The sequence below is a fragment of the Euwallacea similis genome, chromosome 28, assembly GCF_039881205.1.
Source record: "Euwallacea similis isolate ESF13 chromosome 28, ESF131.1, whole genome shotgun sequence".
Lineage (NCBI taxonomy): Eukaryota > Metazoa > Arthropoda > Insecta > Coleoptera > Curculionidae > Euwallacea > Euwallacea similis.
The window spans coordinates 467,669-486,976 of NC_089636.1; the positions used below are offsets into that span (position 1 = coordinate 467,669).

General features: G+C 35.2%; 3 protein-coding genes across 11 annotated transcripts in view; 2 read left to right on the top strand and 1 right to left on the bottom strand.

Moving 5' to 3' along the window:
* Window positions 1-2,784, top strand: part of dlg1 (discs large 1) — a 162,553-nt gene extending 159,769 nt beyond the window's left edge. For all 9 annotated transcript variants that reach the window (XM_066403265.1, XM_066403261.1, XM_066403263.1 and 6 more), the window contains 5 exons: window positions 848-997; window positions 1,511-1,683; window positions 1,733-1,842; window positions 2,035-2,126; window positions 2,184-2,784. In XM_066403265.1, the coding sequence (XP_066259362.1) occupies window positions 848-997; window positions 1,511-1,683; window positions 1,733-1,842; window positions 2,035-2,126; window positions 2,184-2,290 (632 nt within the window). In that variant the 3' untranslated portion in view covers window positions 2,291-2,784. The remainder of the gene's footprint in view (window positions 1-847; window positions 998-1,510; window positions 1,684-1,732; window positions 1,843-2,034; window positions 2,127-2,183) is intronic.
* A 112-nt stretch (window positions 2,785-2,896) lies between these two features.
* Window positions 2,897-7,720, bottom strand: LOC136417533 (endoplasmic reticulum metallopeptidase 1-like). Its single transcript, XM_066403271.1, has 13 exons — window positions 7,589-7,720; window positions 7,212-7,486; window positions 6,410-6,749; window positions 6,192-6,360; window positions 5,650-5,858; window positions 5,045-5,344; window positions 4,778-4,995; window positions 4,551-4,728; window positions 4,316-4,500; window positions 4,105-4,257; window positions 3,836-4,041; window positions 3,660-3,775; window positions 2,897-3,432 (listed from the first exon to the last, which is right to left on the bottom strand). Exons 2-13 carry the CDS (start codon window positions 7,380-7,382, stop codon window positions 3,089-3,091), a joined length of 2,589 nt encoding a protein of 862 aa, XP_066259368.1. The 5' UTR covers window positions 7,383-7,486; window positions 7,589-7,720; the 3' UTR covers window positions 2,897-3,088.
* Window positions 7,721-9,888: 2,168 nt separating this feature from the next.
* Sobp (Sine oculis-binding protein) lies at window positions 9,889-18,800 on the top strand. Its single transcript, XM_066403045.1, has 4 exons — window positions 9,889-10,189; window positions 14,583-14,733; window positions 17,596-17,771; window positions 17,832-18,800. The coding sequence occupies exons 1-4, from the start codon at window positions 10,118-10,120 to the stop codon at window positions 18,702-18,704; spliced, it is 1,272 nt and encodes a 423-aa protein (XP_066259142.1). The 5' UTR covers window positions 9,889-10,117; the 3' UTR covers window positions 18,705-18,800.
* Window positions 18,801-19,308: the final 508 nt, after the last annotated feature.

Sequence of the window (19,308 nt, forward strand, 5' to 3'; positions counted from 1 at the left end):
ACTGCATATTGATTAAACCCACGGACGCTTTGTGTCATTGCTTTTGCGAGGGTTGGATTTGTACCCTTTATTTTTATGCCCAAATCATACAATACGCCTTAAAAAGATAACGGTTGTATCTTGCTTTGGGGATACGTGTATTTTGGGTTTGATAGTATGCAGAGTGATCAATTTTACAATGTTCTCAGGGAGCAGGTCATTAATTTGGTCACTCGTATACAATTGGTTAAATTAGAGGAGAATTTTTATTTATCGGCTATAGGAAAGCATACATAGTTTTTGTCCCAAACGATTGATTTGAAATTATTTTCTGTATAGACGTCGTTTCATAATTCTCATAAACACAACACATTCAATACATGTTTTATTGATTACAGTCGTAGAATGTTACTTAGAAAAATTGCATTCTTAGAGGGCTCCCGTGCCGTTCTAGATAATGAAATTTTGGTGCATTTATTAGGTTAGATCGTAGATGTACTCGACTTGAACCAATATCAGTCCTCGTACTGACCAAAGTTATATAGTTCTATGAGTATAAAAAAACTCGACTGAAGGACTGGTTTTGGTTGTAATTACTTTCAACTCACGTTAATTTTTATTTGCAAATTTGCATTGTTTTATTTCCGCGTTGTCACATAATTGCGCGTTCTCAGTCTGTATTATTCCGACATTGGTACTGAAACCTTAGTGCTTCTTTTATAGAGGATTTTTACAATTTTCATGTATGAGTTACTTGGTCCTAGATGAATCTCTGAAATTTGCAATATCGTAGAAGTTTAAACATTGCAAAATTACTCAACGGCAGTAATGAAAAGCCGACTCGATCAGTAAATAACGGCATTTGCAGGCAATGAAGAAAACGTCCTGTCCTATGAACCGGTCCAGCAAATGCAAATTAAGTACACGAGACCGGTTATAATTCTAGGGCCTCTGAAAGACAGAATTAACGACGACCTGATTTCGGAGTTTCCCGAGAAATTCGGGAGTTGTGTTCCTCGTAAGTATTTCTTATTGAAGGCGTAAGGAATGGCTTACAACTTCAATATAATGTGGTTAAATTCTATGATTATTACATGGAGTAACATGGAATTAAATTTAAATGACTTTAAAGGACTTTAATCCTCATATTCTCTGTAGACCAAAGTGAATTTAAGGTCTAAGTGTGGCTTAAATTGACTATTATATATGGAAAATTGTCAATCTAAGCTGCGCTAAGATTTTTCGGTTTTGTCCTATCGAGAATATGAGGGTAATTATTGTTAAACGATTTGATAGAACTCAGTGTTTTATTTTGACATTAGAACGCAAAAATAGGAATAGCATTACCATTTTGAAAAAGTAAGTTGAGGAAAAAAGATCATTCTCTCTGCTCCTCTGCTCAATCTAGTCAACAAAAAATCATGAATCGAATTTGCTGTCACCCCTCAGGTTTTTCGTACGATCTTAATAGAATTGATATGATGGATAACTTATCCTTGTGCTTACAATATCTTTCCCGGATATTTTTCAGACACAACAAGGCCGAAAAGGGAGTATGAAGTTGATGGACGCGATTACCACTTCGTTGCGTCTAGAGAACAAATGGAAAAAGATATTCAAAATCATTTGTTTATAGAGGCCGGACAGTACAATGATAACCTTTATGGCACCTCTGTGTCCTCTGTGCGAGAAGTAGCTGAAAAGGTTGGCATTTTTCTATTATGTTGAACGTTTTTTTATGTGTACTTTCTAGGGAAAACATTGCATTCTGGACGTGAGCGGTAACGCGATAAAAAGGCTTCAAGTGGCTCAGCTGTATCCTATAGCTATATTTATTAAACCCAAATCTGTGGAGTCTATAATGTAAGTATTGATGGGGGAGTGTGCGTAAAAATTATATTAAGTCCTTACTGTGTTGGATCATTGGGTCTCATTTTTTCATATTATGAAACACGTAAGAACATAACTTTTTTTGTTTCTTTGACACTCGCCTAAAAGTGCTATTTCGGTACTAGTTACGGAATGTATTCTACATATTAATTTTTGTGCTGGCAGGGAAATGAATAAGAGAATGACCGAGGAGCAGGCAAAGAAAACGTTTGAAAGGGCACTGAAGACCGAACAGGAATTCGGCGAATATTTCACGGGTATAACTATCTGAAAAAAAAAATTGTTTTCGTACTTTCACCTTGGCATTATTACAGCTGTAGTTCAGGGTGACACTCCCGAAGACATCTACGCTCAATCTAAGGAAATAATTAACGAGCAATCTGGACCCACGATTTGGATCCCGGCGAAAGAGAAACTGTGACCGCAGGCCCCGATCTGGATATTCCCTTCTCGGGCTCGTCACTAATCGGGCTTGTTTCTAAACCAATTGCAACAATTTGACAATTATTAAATCCAAACTAACATCACGTAATTAATTAGAAATTAGGTTATAAACACACACATTTAAGATGATGCGTAATTAATTCAGATTTATCGTTAAAGAAAGACTCGTTATTTCTTTATAGCTTTTAGGTAATGTAAACTGTTGAAACCTTACAGAGAGAAAGAGAGAGAGCGAAGGAGAGATGTTATGTATTAGTTATTTAACATTAGTTTACAACCGAAGTATTTTTCCTTTTGTCCATAAGAGTAATATGGTAGACGTCTATAATATATTTAGTTAAGGGACACGTTTATTTTACAGTCGAATAGTAGATAAAATTCTCATAATTATTATTGAAAAATACTTTTAAACTACCTAGATTCAATAGAATGTAATGTAAATTCGTAAATATTAAAGATACTGGCGAGGTATCCGTTTCATTTGCTGCGATAGGGTAACTGTCCCAAGAAAACTATATTCAATTGCTATCACTTCCGGTTAATTTGGAACTCGTAAACCATGGGAGTAAATGAAACATGTATCCTCCAATCACCTTTTAATAAGACCCAATTTCACAACGGTATAAAATCCTCTTCATTCTACCATTATCAACAATAATTTCCAAAACATTCTAGCTCCCCTGTATCACTAATATCACCAAAAATACTGCACCATATTAGGTAATTAAGCACCAAACGCGGTGAAATAATTACCATTAATCAAAAATTGACTAATTCAAATCTGATAAACATAGTTTGTTCCCAACCAAGCAGTGACGTCCGTCCATTGGGGCATTTGCTGGATCAACTCCAAATATTGCGCCGTTTTCTTCATTCTGCTTGGATGGACATATCTTCCAACAACAGTAAGGTTAACTGTGGGTCCAATCCAATTAGTTTGCGTACGGACGTTAAATGTAAAACTGTGCTTCAGTTCTCCAGTTCCCAGCTGACGGTAAATGAAATACATTGGACGGCCTTGGAAAGTGATATGGGATGAGTTAAGTTCGGCTACAAAGCTGATATTCTGCATACTAACGTCTTCTTTTGGGATTATGTAAATCGTGAGTCTATCAGTACCTAAAGTAGCAATAAATCCTGATTAATTTAAAAATAATAAAATTGGTAAAAATGAAAAGCTTAGAATTTGAAATCCTGAAGCAGCCCACAAATACTCTAAGAAAAGTAACTGTATGTACAAAAATTGTAACTGACAGGACACTACTTATTTTAATTACTATCATTTATAGTGTTGCAGTTACACTAGGGAGAAACAAGAAGTTTGCCAAAAACCGTTGAATTCCTACCTGTTATTTTAATGTTATATTTCACTTCAGTACTAGAAACATTTTCCGTGACGTAAGTCATATTAAGGGGCTCCGGCAGAACAGGTTCTTCTGCAGGGATCCAAGTGCTATATGGCCTGTGAAGTATTAAATGCCAAGTGAATTAAAATAAACCTTGGCTTAAACATGATATTTACACAATCTTAATCATTCGATGGTGTGATAGAGGCATCCCGCAACCCGCATATCTTTCACAGTCGTCGGACAAGGGCACTGCCCTAGCCAAATCTTTCACGTAACCTTTCAGTATGTTGGGAGAATTTCTGTCTAAATTTAAGAGGAAAAAACCTGCATCTGATTTGGATAGATCACCAGACTCATTGAAAAATTTTCTGGAAGTATGCTAAAATCGGAATGTCGCTTATTAATAAAAACAAAATTAACAAGAATATTGCAAACAACATACCAAAATCCACTGCCTTTGCGGTGTGGGGTTACTCTCTTTCGCCGAATAGGGAAATCCCAAAGGAGTAAATAAAAGTATTATGGAAATGACAAATAAAAGACCTACGAATGCGAAAAAATATCTGGCATTTCTGAGAGCATTTGTCAGGGCAGTCTACGAATAAAATGACTTTTTTGTAAAGAGCAAATATTAATATTGCTTTAAAACTTACAAGAGGCGAAAAAATTAAAATTGAAAACACAGCAGCTATGCTTCCAATTATCATATCTGGGTTTTTGTCCGAGCCAATAAGACCAGTCATGGGTATAAAGAGCGAAAATGTTGTTAAGGCCTGGTACATCAAATTCATCGAGGGCAATATAAGAAATAAGATGTAAATAATTAGCCAATATTTAACTAAAAAAAAAACATTGTTTTGGTTATTGATGAAGCTCATATGAATTTACCTGAGCGGTGAAGGCTCGTTGCGTGGATTACTATGAAAGCAATCGAGGAGAACAAAATCGGTATCATTAAAGCGTATGCGGTTCTAACATTAAAAGCGGTGCCGAAGGCCAGGATCACAGTGAATATCAGTCTTACTAAATGCGCTTGTATTTGGCACCTTATACTTAAGGATATATTCTAGAAATAACATAACAGCATCACGTATTATTACGTGATTATCACCTACCTCATGATTGGTTAAAAACAATAAAATTCCAGATAGTCCCAATACGGGCACAACATAGAGTCCAAAGATAAGCCAAGGTTGTCCAAACCAAGTCATAGTTTTTCCCAATAAGTCCAACAATATTGCTAATACGACAACAAATAACACGGATAAAATCCAACTTCCCAATATAGCCCCAGTTGCCACGGGCAAAAATTTAAGCGTAGGTCTAGAGAACGCTAAAAATAACATATTTAATGCAGAATATAGGGTGTCTCACACCTTTACCCAGTTTGAAACTCAAGAGGCTATAGATGAAAACTACCAGCGATAACATCACAGTAGAAACATTAATTATTTGGCCAATAAAGTTCGTGTAATGGACGAAAAACCACCCGAAAACATCGAAATACACAGCTTTGCCCTTCATATTTAATGGCTGAGACACCTCCGGGGCATTTGAGAGCGATTTTAGCAAATACAAAGCATTATCCCCGACATGCTGATAAGACCCAAAAGGGATGTAGGAAAAGCGGTCATGTTTGGTATGGTAACGATAACCATTTTTAATAAAGGCCATGTCCAAACCTAAAATAATTATGATTACGACCTGAGATAATTATGTTCCTTCGGCTGAGTAATAATGCGTTTCTTTATTATATAACTACAGAATCATTAATTAATGACTCTCATGAATGCATGCTTCTGCAAATTGGATAAATAGCTCGTGTTTGCCCTTGAAATGTTTTAAAAAATTGCACTTGAGCTTCCATTCCAGATTGAAAGCCAAACCGCGCATTAATGGGGTCAAGAATGAATGCTTTATATATATAATATTATAAAGTGTTAATATTTAATCGACGGAAAAACAAGATTATGTACTGGTTCCTTACCAACTAACTTTCCATAATCTCTGAAAATCCTAAAGTCCGTGTCGGACGGCAAAAGGCCAGTCTGAAACAGCTCTTCGCCGGCTACTTGGCCAAAAGGATGCGGAACCCCATTGTAAAACTTTATCAGCCAGGGTGCATCTGGTCCGGTTTGAAATAGAATGATTTTGCCACCTGAACCGCATGCGTCAAGATTTACGATCACCTTACACCTGGAAAAATATTTGCAGGTATAATCGTTAAATGCACAGTTCAGGTTACTAATAAAAGTACAAAGCTCTCTTTTTCTAATTAGCTTTACAAGCAGTTATAAAGATTTAGCAGGTACTACCGTTTCTTTATCTTAAATACCCTGCATATCTAATTTATTTTTTATGAGCAAAGCGGTAGGCCACAAAACATTTAATTTCTTTCTACTAATCTTCCTCTTAATACATGTCAGATCAACAACCGAAAAATATAGCATTTTTATGTGCTATTGCTTAACAACTAATAGAAAAATGAGTTATAATTGAAGTTGCTAAGGCAATACAGATTTTCCTTACTCTTTCGCCCACTTATGCTGAGTGATAAAGCCATGAGATGCTTGCAAAGGAGTCTCTTCTGCCCCATTGAACAGGAACACTATATTATGCAACGGCTTTTCGGCCTCCTTGGAGAAAATTCTGAGAATTTCCAACATGGCTGCAACATTTATACCATCATCGCTGGCGCCTTAAACAAGCAATTAAGTATTTGCAGCCAATCCACCAATAACAATCACCTGAGCTTGTTGGAACAGAGTCAAAATGTGAATTAATCAGAATACTATAAGTGCCATTCCTTCCACTCAACTTCACTGCAATATTCTGTACTTTGTCATAAGTGTTAATTACTGCTCTCTTCTGTGAAGTCAAATAGTAAGCACCACTGGTAAGCTGGAGATCTTGTTCAAGAAATTGGTTAGGGTGCTTTTCTTGTATAATCGCTATTATTCTATTCTGGAGATAATCTACCGTGACTACCTCATTTTCATAGCTTCCAACCACACGAGGCCCGATGTTAGTAAGGTTTTTTAAATCCCAAGTAGCTCGTTCTGTGATAAAGGCGTGAGGGTTCTTCAGCTAGTAATGAGGTTTATATGTAGTAGTTATTTACTTAATAAGTGTGGAAAGTGATATTTTAACCCACGTCGATTGCAGGTAAGCAAACAATTTTTACAACTTCAGATCTATTCTATAACATCTTCAACAATATTTTTTTCAAGAAAAGAAATGTATTGTATTTTAGGAAAGAAGTCATAGAAGAAATTGCGTTCGCCATATTTTCAAGAAACATTGTTTGTTTTTGTCTTAATTAAAGAAGTATCTAAAATTTATTATTATGAATATCACTGAGTGAAAAATTTGAGTAGATTATATATTGCATGAACCATATTTTCAAAAATGTTTCTTGTTTTCTGAGTGAAGAAAATAGAGTGGTAATAAACATAATATTGCAATGGATAACCAATTTAAATAGATATTAGATAAGCATACCTACCTTTATCTTACCAAATTAGATAATTCAGTGAATACTCAACTTACCTCATCATTAATAGTTAGAGGTGTAGGCAATATACCATCTACCAAATACACTATCCAAAAAAGGAAAGCAAATAAAACCACTAAGGCAATACCAATGTAGTATGGTATACTGTGAATACTAATCTTCAATTCTCTGCTACCAAATATATATTTGCTCTTAGGCCGAGGCATTGGCTTACTATGTTTTGGTGCACTGGATCGATATCGAAATAAGTTTCTGTCACAGAGGACACATGAGTGACTATAGCTAGTTTCAGGTAGACACGAAAGACCCCCTGTAAGTGACAAATGATATGAAATAAAGATCTGCTCCTCTTTATTAGGTTTTCTTTGAAAATTAGTAGTTTTAAAATCGTTTCCTAATGGTTAATACTCACCCAAAGTGTTGTTCTTTAAACCTTTGTGATAAAGAAGGTTTATTAAGGTTGGATAAGGTTTATCTAATTTCTCAATTCTTTATTACTAATTCTCAATAGTAAATTCTTAACAAGTTAATAATATTACAATAACCTTGAAAATAACCTAATTAAAGGAATTGAGGACAGAAAATGCTGTAGTGCACCCTCTGTCAAATCACGATCAGCTGATTGCATGGAGGACAAATAAACATACGTCATACTAATTATTCCTGTACTAATTACTGGAGAAATAATTATTTAACGCAAATTTAGCACTTAATTTTAATATTACAAGATGCCTAAGACACATTTATCTATATTGGTCTACTCACAGCGGAAAATCACAACGTGCGTGTCTCTGAATCTATGATTCTAAGAAGTCTTTTGAAGGATTTATTCAGTAGATTTTTGGATAATAATATTGATAGTGTCTATTATTGCTTCCATGAATAAACAATAATAAGATAAGCTGAGTGTATATGAATAATCTTAGATTAATAAATAAATAAGGGAACGGGACAATTATGTATATTAAACTCGAATTGTTACATATACTATATGCCTTTAATTTTTCTTGATTTAAAAAATTATCAGAAGCTGTTTATGAGAAAGTTTGAGTTCAAAATCATATAACCATCTTCTCAACAAAATACGCAGTTCAAATAAGTAACAAAATACATAAGAATTTGAGCTCTAAACATACAAAGGCTCCACAATTAGGATAAGATCATGGATTATGCTTTAAATAAGTGTTATAAACGGTTAAAATATTAACATAAATCCATAATATCATTATTGCTGTTGCAAATAATAGTATGGTAGAAGATAGGAAATAAAATAGCCTGCAGAATTACTATAATTTGGTGTACAATCTATTTTCTAGCTTATTATCACAGTAAACTTCTTCACCAAAGCATCAAGGATTCCTTTTTGTCGCCGTGAAATAGTACTTAATGTAAAAATAAATAGAATTACTGATTCCAAAACAGCATTGTGCTTCTATGCAGGCATTATAGTGCCCCACCAAAAACAAACTATGAAAATGAAAATTTTATATACCATTATTTCAAAAACTGTTGAAAATAGAAAATCGTTTTTAAAATACTTACAAAATATTTTTAAAAAGTTATTAAACACTCTGTACCTTGGAAACGAAGCGATTTCGGACCTATCTTTACTCGACTTAAATATTTATTTTTATGAGTTCCTACATCTCCTGAAAGTTTGTCGGTATATTTATGGAACACCCTGTATTTCAGTATACAATCATTCTTTCGGCTTATCACGGTAATTTCATTTACCACAATGTCAGGAAAATTTGCGTTTTTTGAATTTTAGCTGTAAAAACTAAATGCCTATTATTCCATTTTCTTTAAAATTTAATGATTTCCAATAAAATAGCCCCACATTTTGAACGAAAGATTGCCATGTATTGTTTAATGTTAAAATGTGCTCAGAACTTTTTTCTACAACTAGTCCTAACGTTAAAAGAAATGTCCACTTGTGACCCCCTGTTGAGCATATGCTGCATACATATGGACACACACTGTTGTGAAATTAGTGCACAATCATTTATCAGTGTATTTTATGTCGAAGTATATGACAAAAGATTCATATGAACATAAGTCTGAAAACCTTGCGTTACGAAGGGCGTTAGATTTTAAAATTTAGTTCCATTTTTACCCCATGACGCCTACAATTTTTGAGATATTCAGTTTAAATATATATAGTTAGTAACACGTTGTGCTATCCCCAGATAAACTTGTAAAATGATTGTGAACACCTATGGGTTCATATTTTTTCTGGCCCCTATTACTACCCCAGGCATTTTCCTTGTTAGCTATTGCCCATACGTTTCTCGCATTCTTTGATTGTTTTGGAAAAACATTCGGCGTCCAGCCTCGTCTTCTTATCTCTACACGTTTCCTAGTTGTGTGACTCGTTAAATAACTCGAAAACTGATAGAGATACGAAGGCAAGGCCCATTATTTTTCTAACTGAACAAGGAATGCAAATTTAAAGGATTAACGGTCAGTGGCGTACCAGCAGAAAATTTGGGGTGCTGAAAGGGGGTTTGACTGCAAAAAATGTGACGCTACAGGTTTTATTAAAACACATCACCCAGCATAGATGAAAAAACTTATTTCTTTTGGTGCTACTGCTTTGTACTAACCTGAGCCTGAGCTATCTCTAGGCGCAGGTCATTTTTCCTCCAGATATATCCGCCCTTAACCCTGAGTTAACCCAACTCAGAGGAGCTATAGTTAACACACAACATACAACGTGCGCCAAATATAATATTTCAAGCGCTGCTGGCGGGAAGCGAGAAAGGCCGACTTTGTGCTCGCTAGACGAAAATAATCACAGCGCTTCTACACTCAACTCGAGTGTCCGACCAGCCACCGATATTTCCATTATAAATTTGAAACTTGTGCGTAGTTTTTTGAAATTTGATGACCCGCGATTACGTCTGTCTCCTTAAATTTCGGTCCGAAAGTGCGGTGGTTCATGGAGAAATGGAAGGGCAAGGAGCAGGTGTCCGTCACCAGAGTACCGCTCAAGAAATCTGATGATATCAAGGTAGGAGGGTTTTATAATGATAATCATTGTTATTACACGCATTTTATTTCTTTTGTTAGTTCGTCTCAGTTGAATTATTTATTCTTGAACTTAGTTTTTGTTCCTGAACTGCCTTTAAAACGAAGTTTGGGCGGGATATATTTGACAAAACAAGATAAAAAGTAGAAATTTAATTAATTATAAGGGTTTGTTTATTTATTGCGAAGTGTAGGAAACCTGACATCGAAATAGCAAAAAGCATAAGCGAGCTGGGTATCCTAACTTGGATGTGTAATATAATCAGGTAAGTTGATCCGGGGGATCGAGTAGCAGATGGCGTGCAAGCGATATCTATCAGCAGACCTCGTAAATACGGGATATTTTATACCCTTCATCTCGCTATTTTCAGTGTTTAACTATTCCTGTTAAAATATAAGTGTTTTATTGTGAAATTAGAGGAGAGGTGTATTGTTCTGGTCAGCGATATCGCCCCTACGAAAAAATTTCATATAAGTAGACACCACACGTCGAAAAAAAAAACTTCAATATCGCACAAAAGATACATTTTTTCGTTCACCAAGTTAGGAGGATTTGATCAAATACCCCATGTGCAGGATGAGCAAGACCTGTATAGGGATTTCGAAAGAAGTTTTGTGCCTCTAGACCTCTAAGAAACTAACACTAAAAGATATTGCATACCTTTTTTGTTTGTGAGTTACAAACAGTTAACTTATGGAATTATTAATGCTTTATTTCTGGCGTTAATATTCAAGATGTAGAAAATTGTAAATGTAGAGAAATGTAGAAAACACGTAAAAAACCATTTTTAAATCATATAAAATCACAATTTTTTATCAGCCTTTTCATCTGCGAGGAACATCTCGAAATTCTTTTAATGTAGTCCTGAACTTTTTATAAGTTTAGAAGTTCGTTTCATTCTGAACTTACTGTATATCGTAAATGGTTTAATTATGCTTTTAACTTATTATTACCAATATTAGAGAAATCAATATATCCAGATCTGTCTTTCTCGTATTGAGTCTCGTAAACAGTTCTCCTGTACTTAGCCCTTTCTAACACATTTTCAAATTTAATAAAAACAAGTGGCTTCATATTTCCTCTTATATAATTTCCTTGAATTTCTTTTGTCCATTTATTACTTGGTTGGCTATTCAATTTTAATTTTTTATTTATAGATTTTGAAGAGTATTTCAATAATTCAAGTACTTTAAAAACGCGCAGATCCATATCAATTGCTTTTTTAGAGGATAAGCGAAAACGCAATTCAATCACAACTCGGGATGCATGGTGGAATGCAGAAAAAAGTGAGATTTTCAAATAATTTCTAAAAATGAATACCGTATTAAAATAAATAAAATTGTTGGGGGTAAAACCCATAATTTCAGGTGACGAGGGGAATTTTGTGAGACGAGCGTAACAGGGTATAGTTTTGTATTGATTTTTCTGAAAACTAAAAGAGTTAAATACTACTAAAAGAGTGAACTTTATACGTTGAAATTAGCTCAAAAAGAAGTCCACCTGATGAGCATATTAAATACACGTGTCCCATTACACCAACGTAAACTTGAGGTTTCTGTATCAAAATTGGAGATTTATAGGACAAATCGTGATTATCCAGTGAATTTCTATGAGAAATCTAGTTAGTTAATACGACATCTGTGCCGTACTTTAGATAAGATCGACCCAATTTTTTTATCAATGCCGATACCTTCAGTATTTTTACGACTGCTAATATTCCGAACTCTTCTATATCAATAAGATATTTTGAAAAAAAACTCGTACCTCTAGCCGTTTTCGCGATATTGCCAGCGAAGTTCAAGGATTTTTGAATATCATCGTTTTATTAGCTGCGAGAATTACGAAGTAGGCCATGTAAACAATGAAATGTCACACGGGGGTCAGTTTTGACATTTTTGCTGACGTTTGCAGTAGTGATAATTAGCCCATCGATAATTAGTAATAAATAATAAATTGTTCTAATGCATCTAATGAAAGTGTTGATGAAGGTGACCAAAGCGACATCACTATCTTGGACATAGTTTATATGTACGCATAAAAAAAAGGTTAAGAGGATCGTGATAAATCTGTTTATGTCTTCGTTCGTTTTACGTAAAAGCAGCAACACTTCGCAAAAACCGCACCACCGATCTTCATAAGCGAGATATGTACTTATTTGGCAAAAACATCGAAAATGGAACGGCTTATTCAATCTCTCCAAGTAATGTGTAATCGGTCGATATCCCTTTCAGCATTAGCGTACCAGCAAAAAATGAAATACGAGAATTATGGGCAAATATACAAGGTGTTCCGTGCGACATTGGTAAACTACGTTTTTATGCTTAATGAAGTTGAAATTGCAACACCAATATGCTCGTTTTTTGATCAAACTCGGCAGGCACCTTTGGCCACTCAGAAGTAACAAGCGGTTGGAATTTCTAAGAAAAAGAGCGCAATACAAAAACATTTTTTGAGTAATAATGTGTTGTCCCCCCTTCACCCCCTATTGATCTTTCTTACCCTCTGCCACTCTTCCTGGCAGTGGCGCACAAAAAAAACGGTGTTGAAAAATTGATAATTTCGTTATGGTTTTTTGACGTCACAATGGTGCGGTATGTCCATTGTTTCGATTACGAAATAGAAAAACAATGATTATTAATGGTTGTAACCGTACTACAAATTAATGATGTCCGAATGAGTAAATGTCCTGCTAACAATCAAGCTGTTTTACATTCTTTTCGTTACTATCATGTGCGGTAGTTAACGATCCATTATCTATGTAATATTGAAATTTAAACTGTTTTATCGCTTGAACAGGTTTGAAGTACGTTAGTCATGGAAAAAGTCGAACGTTAAATCGAGTTACAAGCAGAAATAAAATGTTCCGTTATTGAAATCATCAATATTCATTCCAATGAGTAGCTTTATCCTGTCCACGAATCAAATATATCTCGTTAGCATTAAATATCCATGTTTCTTTTGTCCATCTCCCTTTTATACACGTTGAGAAAATATGCTAAACATGTAAAGTCAAATTTCCAAGAAAATTGAGTTCAAATCGGGTCACTCCGGATATCCGATCAATCATTTTTTTCTGCAACATTGCAAAAGGGACATGTCCTCTAAACTGGACATGAGAAGTCCAGAAATTGACAGCGTATTATAAGCATCGTTAGTGTTAAGTTTGGTTAAAATTCGATCGCTCTAGATATGTGATCAATCGATTTTTCTGAAATATTGTAAAAGGGAACTGTACTCTAGACTGGACGTGGGAAATTCGAAGTTTATAAGTGCATGCAAGATATCAGTTGTAGCAAGTTTAGTTGAATTCGGGTCACTTAAGATATCCACTCAAATGGTTTTTCTAAAATATTGCAAGACGGAAGTGGCCTTCTTGTCCTTCGACGACCAGTTAGTGTCTTTCAAAATGTTAAGCAAAGAGAGGAGGGGAGTTAAGCAAAAAAATCTCCCGTTTTCTCCCCAGAACTCGGGAGTAGTGGCGCCTCTCTCCCCTCTTTCCCTTGAGATTCCAGAACCCCTGATGCTTTCTATCCTGGCGAATATTTGCGTTCTCTACTTACTATGTCCCTTTCATTAATACTGTGTATAGGTGGTAATAGGTGGTTACAATACAAGTCACAAAGTAACTTTAGACATTGAACACTTGAAAAAAGTTGTTTCGAGGTTGTAGTATTTAAAACCAATTTATCCAAAGCCTCTGGTGACTACTGAAGACCTCGACTTTAGGGTTTTTATTATCAAATGATTGCCAAAATTGCGGTAACTCAAGTATGGAAGTATGGAAGTGAAAGTGGAGTTAATCTGCTCTCTAGATAGTTATGATTTGATAGGCTTTTCTGCGCCTATCCGGTAAATATCTGAATTAGATACTCTTTGTTACGTTAGAACTTTATTTCTAACGGCGTCAGAAATTGATTCCTAAAATATGATCTTCATGTAGATTAAACAGCACCAGCATCAGGCGTTGTGTAGCACGCAGTGCTTAATTACTACTAAAAACATTTTGTAAACCAACACCCGATAAAGGATAAAGACTCTGTTTTCAACGCTGTTTCGTCCTTCCTCTCTTACGCCCTCTAACATTAACGAAGTATCTGATTTCTCAGTTCCACCTATACCTCGTATCATGTTCAATTTATCCATACATTCATGTTATTATATTACAATACATAACAATTTTATCAGAACCCTCATAATTTCGACACCTGATAAGGCGATAAGAGGGGAAGTCAATATTGGAAATGTGGTTGATCGGATAACTTCGGGGTAAATTTCACCATACCAAAATGCCTAAAAACCCTTTATTGGTGGTACTAAAAGCATGGACTGTAGGTCTAATGTGTTTGATATTTGTTGTTTATGTAACTTATTTCAGACCTTTGCCGAATCGACCATGAACGAGTTGCTGGGGTGGTACGGCTATGACTCCAACTCAAATGAAACGAAATCCATGAAAAGGAATAGGACATTTTCCGAAATGACTGAGAAAAGTAATGATTCCGATGGAGAGCCGGTTAAATTTACTGGTAAGAATTCTTAGAATGCAGATTTGTTTATGTATTTCACCACAAGCACCATGATAAAAGCAACTAAAATAAAATTAACGAGAATGGGGCACTATTGCTTTTACTGCGTCGTGGTTCGAATGCAGAGCACCAGCTCACATCTTCAAAGCTAACATTCCTAAACATCGAATAGAACCTCAAAAAAAAACAAAGCAAACACCAAATATCAAAAATAAAAACAAATCATTTTTTTGCCTCAAAGCTCTCTCTTAGGGAGCAAAAAAATGCATTGTCCCTACTGAAGAGCCAGTGAGGAGGCAGGTCCTCCATCATTGTTTGAGGGCCCGCGAGTGGTGCTGGAGCCCCTAAATTGGTTACATACCCCCCGACGAATACTTCCCAGAGCTATAAAAAGATTTTTTTCAAATTTCAAATCGTTGAGCTTTGCGTGACGTATGCTCTACGTACGCTCTCAGTTGTTTTTTCTCCAAAGCAGACTTTACGATTTAATAAAAAGCCTCGTAAATAAACTGCTGACCACACCAACAGCATAATGCTAATTTTAACTGCAAATCGAAAAGCGCTTAATTTGCTACTGATGTTCTAATTGCAATGAAATGTTTAAAATATCATGCATATTTTTCCAAAATTTACGCAAAAACATATTTAAACTCGTTTTTTTAGGAAAGTTTATAGAAACAATTGGAAAGTTTATGTAAACGATTTAATGAGTTTCTTGTAAAAATAATATGTAAGGAAAAGAGGAGGGAACCACTCTATTGATAAGCGAAAATTCTTTGCAGATGCAACCTTGGTGCCGGGAGGAATTTTAGAAAAGGAATTTCCGTGTTTTAAATCGGTCGATTACGTGATAGGCCGAGTATACAGAGTGTTTCATCATAGGATGTAAAAAATTCGGGAAGCAAATCTGCGAACGATTTTAAGGGAAAAATTTATACGGACAGTGGTCCATTTTCACTTCCTGTCTAAAAAACGGGGTGACAAAAAAAATTAAGGAAAATGGAAGAAAACAAAGGAAAATGCAGATAATTTCATTTTGATTTTTTTACTGACAAATGGTTGTTATAAAAAATATTTAGTATACCTTTTTTTCACAGAAAAATTGAGCTTTCAATAAATTAATTTCACTAAAAAAATCAGTGGCGTATCATATTTTTCGTTTAAAATGTTCAAAGTCACATTAATGGGAACACAACGGGTGAGATCAAAAATATTGTTTTTCCCTTAAAAGATGTAATATCTGTTCACCTACTTTATGCTCTCCAGTTGTCATAAAAATATTTAATGTCGGAACGGCCTTATTAGCAAGTAACTGAAAAAAAAAATTATCACCCTGTATTTGGGAAGCAAAAACAGCCTCATGCTCATATGAATTTTCTTTTAATAATTCACAGATTCGCCCCCTGAATTCTTTGTACAATTACTCGAATATACGTATGTGGAAATACTCGGGATCCGTCTCGCTCATTTCTTTGCTTGAGTTTGAGGATCAGTTGGTCAGACGTTAGATGATTATATTGAGTAATTAAAAACCTTTTTCCAGTTTAATAAATAACCTACTACATTTAGATTCAGATTTTCTCTAATTGAAATTTAATATCACAAAACAAAATTTGCAAATAATATTTAAAAATAACATTTTAATTATTTGAAAAACGGCAATCGATATTATAAAACGAACAAATCCTACTGGGTTTCACTCTCCTCCAATTAATAAAATCTGGGATTTATTTTCAGTGCATATATGTTATAAATAAATCCAAAATATCGTAGATACACAATTTATTGTAGAGCGTGTCCATTTCTTGTTAGTTTTACGGGGGCAGGGCAAACAGTCACAGATAGAAATAAAGCGAGAGAAGTGTTTCTATTCTTGATTTTTATTTATTGGTACAAAGAGAATGCGGGCTACCTTCGTTTTTTTGTTTTTTTTAATTGGCCGTTTTCAAAAAAATCGAATCGGCATTTGAGAACTTGAAAAAGCTTTCTTATAAAATATGTTCCATATAGAATATAATCCAGGGACGTACTCAGAATTTTTGTTAAGTTGTTAGTTTTCAAGTTATTAGATAAAATTACGTTTATTAACATAGGACACGCATATATCTCTATCTCAGTCGTTAAATAACGTTTATTTCTTTATATATGTGGATGTTACTCTCTCCTCTATGGACCCTTTATATGTACTTTTATAGGAAGACTGCTCCAACTCCATATGGGCATTTAAAGATAATTTTGAGAGCTATTTTTCGAATAAACAGTCGAAATTCATGGAGGGATATATTCCATTGTCAGGGACTCAGCACGTTATCCTACGTCTATATATAGGATCTTAACTCATGCAATATATAAAGCGAAACATTAACTAGTTTCCCTTAAACAATATAGATCACAGTTATGAGACCCAAAGGGGACGTCGCATTGTAACTATGAAACACGAAACTTGAAAAATTTGAGAGTTCTCCTTATTATATGGATCTGTTCCTTTATAATAAACTGCCTGAAACTTTGAAAGAAATGAATCTGAGCAGGTGCTAAGGAGGACCTCAACAAGTCGTGATAGAAGAAAATGGAAAAAAGTTCTCCGTTTGACTATTTGTATAAATATTATATTATATGAAAATATACCTAAGTCTCTGATGTGCACACGCACAACGTTAAGCCTAAAGTACAAATAACTCTATCTATAGGCCTTAAATTTGAAGCTAGACGCGCTTCTGAGAGCGCTACTTATGTAGAGTCAAAAGCTCAGGTTCGACGTCCATAAGTTTCTTGACAATGGTGAATAGTTTTTAAAGAGATACTGCAAATCAGCCAGGAAGGGGGTTCCCTAAACATAAGTCTAATATTTCTTAAATTTAGAAGGTTGCGGTTGGTGTGGAAAAACCGTGGACGAAAACACCAGTGTAATCTCAGCAACAGCCATTTTCTGCTCGGAGCTTTGCTTCTCCCAATCCAGAAGAGCCAGTTTTAAGAGAAACAAGGCCTGCGACTGGTGTCGTCACTCACGCAACGCCGTTTCTTATGTGGACTTTCAGGTACCCGTCAAAGACCCTATTAAATTTGGTCGACTTCTACTATATCTATGTATCTTCCAGGATAACGCAGCACAGCTGCAGTTCTGTTCGGACAAATGCCTCAATCAATACAAAATGCACATCTTCTGCAGGGAAACGAAGGCTCATTTGGAACTGCACCCTCACCTTCACGGAGAAGATAGTGCAGCTGGTGCTCTGATAACTCCAGATTTGTGGATGAAGAATTGTCCTTCGCCCAATTCACCCAAATCTCAGTCTCCGAAAGAGAACATATTTACCCCCGATGAGCCCCTGCCCTTAATTTCCATTGCGTCAAGTAGTAAATTACTCGCCGTGGAAATTAAGAAGAATCGAAAAAATTGTAGAAGGGTGAAAAGGGGCTGCCCCTCCACTGTGACGTCTCTCAGTGCTAATTTCAATGACATTCCTCAGGATTTAAGTTTAAAGCAGCCAGTTGAAAAGGTTCCAGTGGAACCGTTTAATCTCAGATCAAGTTCTAAAAATGAAACTCCGCCACCTTCTGAAGACAAAACTTTCGAATTATCTCAGAAGCCAGCCAAAGAGAGGTTTTCTCCTACAAGTATTAGAACGATATTGGGGAACGTAATGCCTCCTCCCACTACCTTTGTGCCGTACCCCATAATTTTGCCCTTACCCATACCCATACCAATACCGATTCCCATACCAAAGATGTTCAAGAGTAATGACGGAAAAGACATGGTTGAGCTGAAACATTGCGGTTCACAGACTTGTGATGTCCCAGATTTGGCAATCAATGCCAATGGTTTGTTATTAGCAGAGGATGGCGTCGATGGGGAGGTTAGACCGGACATTGAGTTAAATTTGAATAAGAGATTGTTGAGGAAAAGGAAGCCGGTGACGGTCAAGCCAAAGGGAGCGGTCAAGCAGAAAAAGACAGTTTCTAACTTGTAAATGGTTTTGTGTAGTATTAGCTAGTTTAATGAATATGTATTTATTTATATATTTTTTAATTTGTTAGCTGGAATTTAATATAGACACTTTTTTAAATTTTATTTTCTTTAAAACTGGGCACTTTTTGTCGTACTTGACCCAAAAAGGAAAAGGCAAATCTTTCGCTTTCCACGTACACTATGTTTCCTAACCAGAGGTAGTTAAGATCCGTTTAAGTTAAGTTCATACCAGAGTTGAATTTATCTTATTTTACTGGCCAGTACTGGTCCCGTGCTCTACATCATATTTTATTTGAGTCGTTCTACTATCACCATCCTGGAAATGGCAGGAATTTCAAAGTAGGCGACTAAGTAGGAAAAAAGCTGCATCTTTGAGGATTGATATACCGTAAACGGTGCTGCTATTTGTTTTTATTTTCGAGATATTAAGAAAAATATGTTAAAATTAGTAAAATTTTTAGTCGAAAATGTGCAAAAATATATTTACAAAAAAACGTAAAAGGTAACGTAAAAAATTATTAAAATACAATCTTACGTATCTGCATCATTTTGTGCCTGATTTTGATTTTTTTCAGGAAATAAGAAGAAAATCATTCCAAATAAGT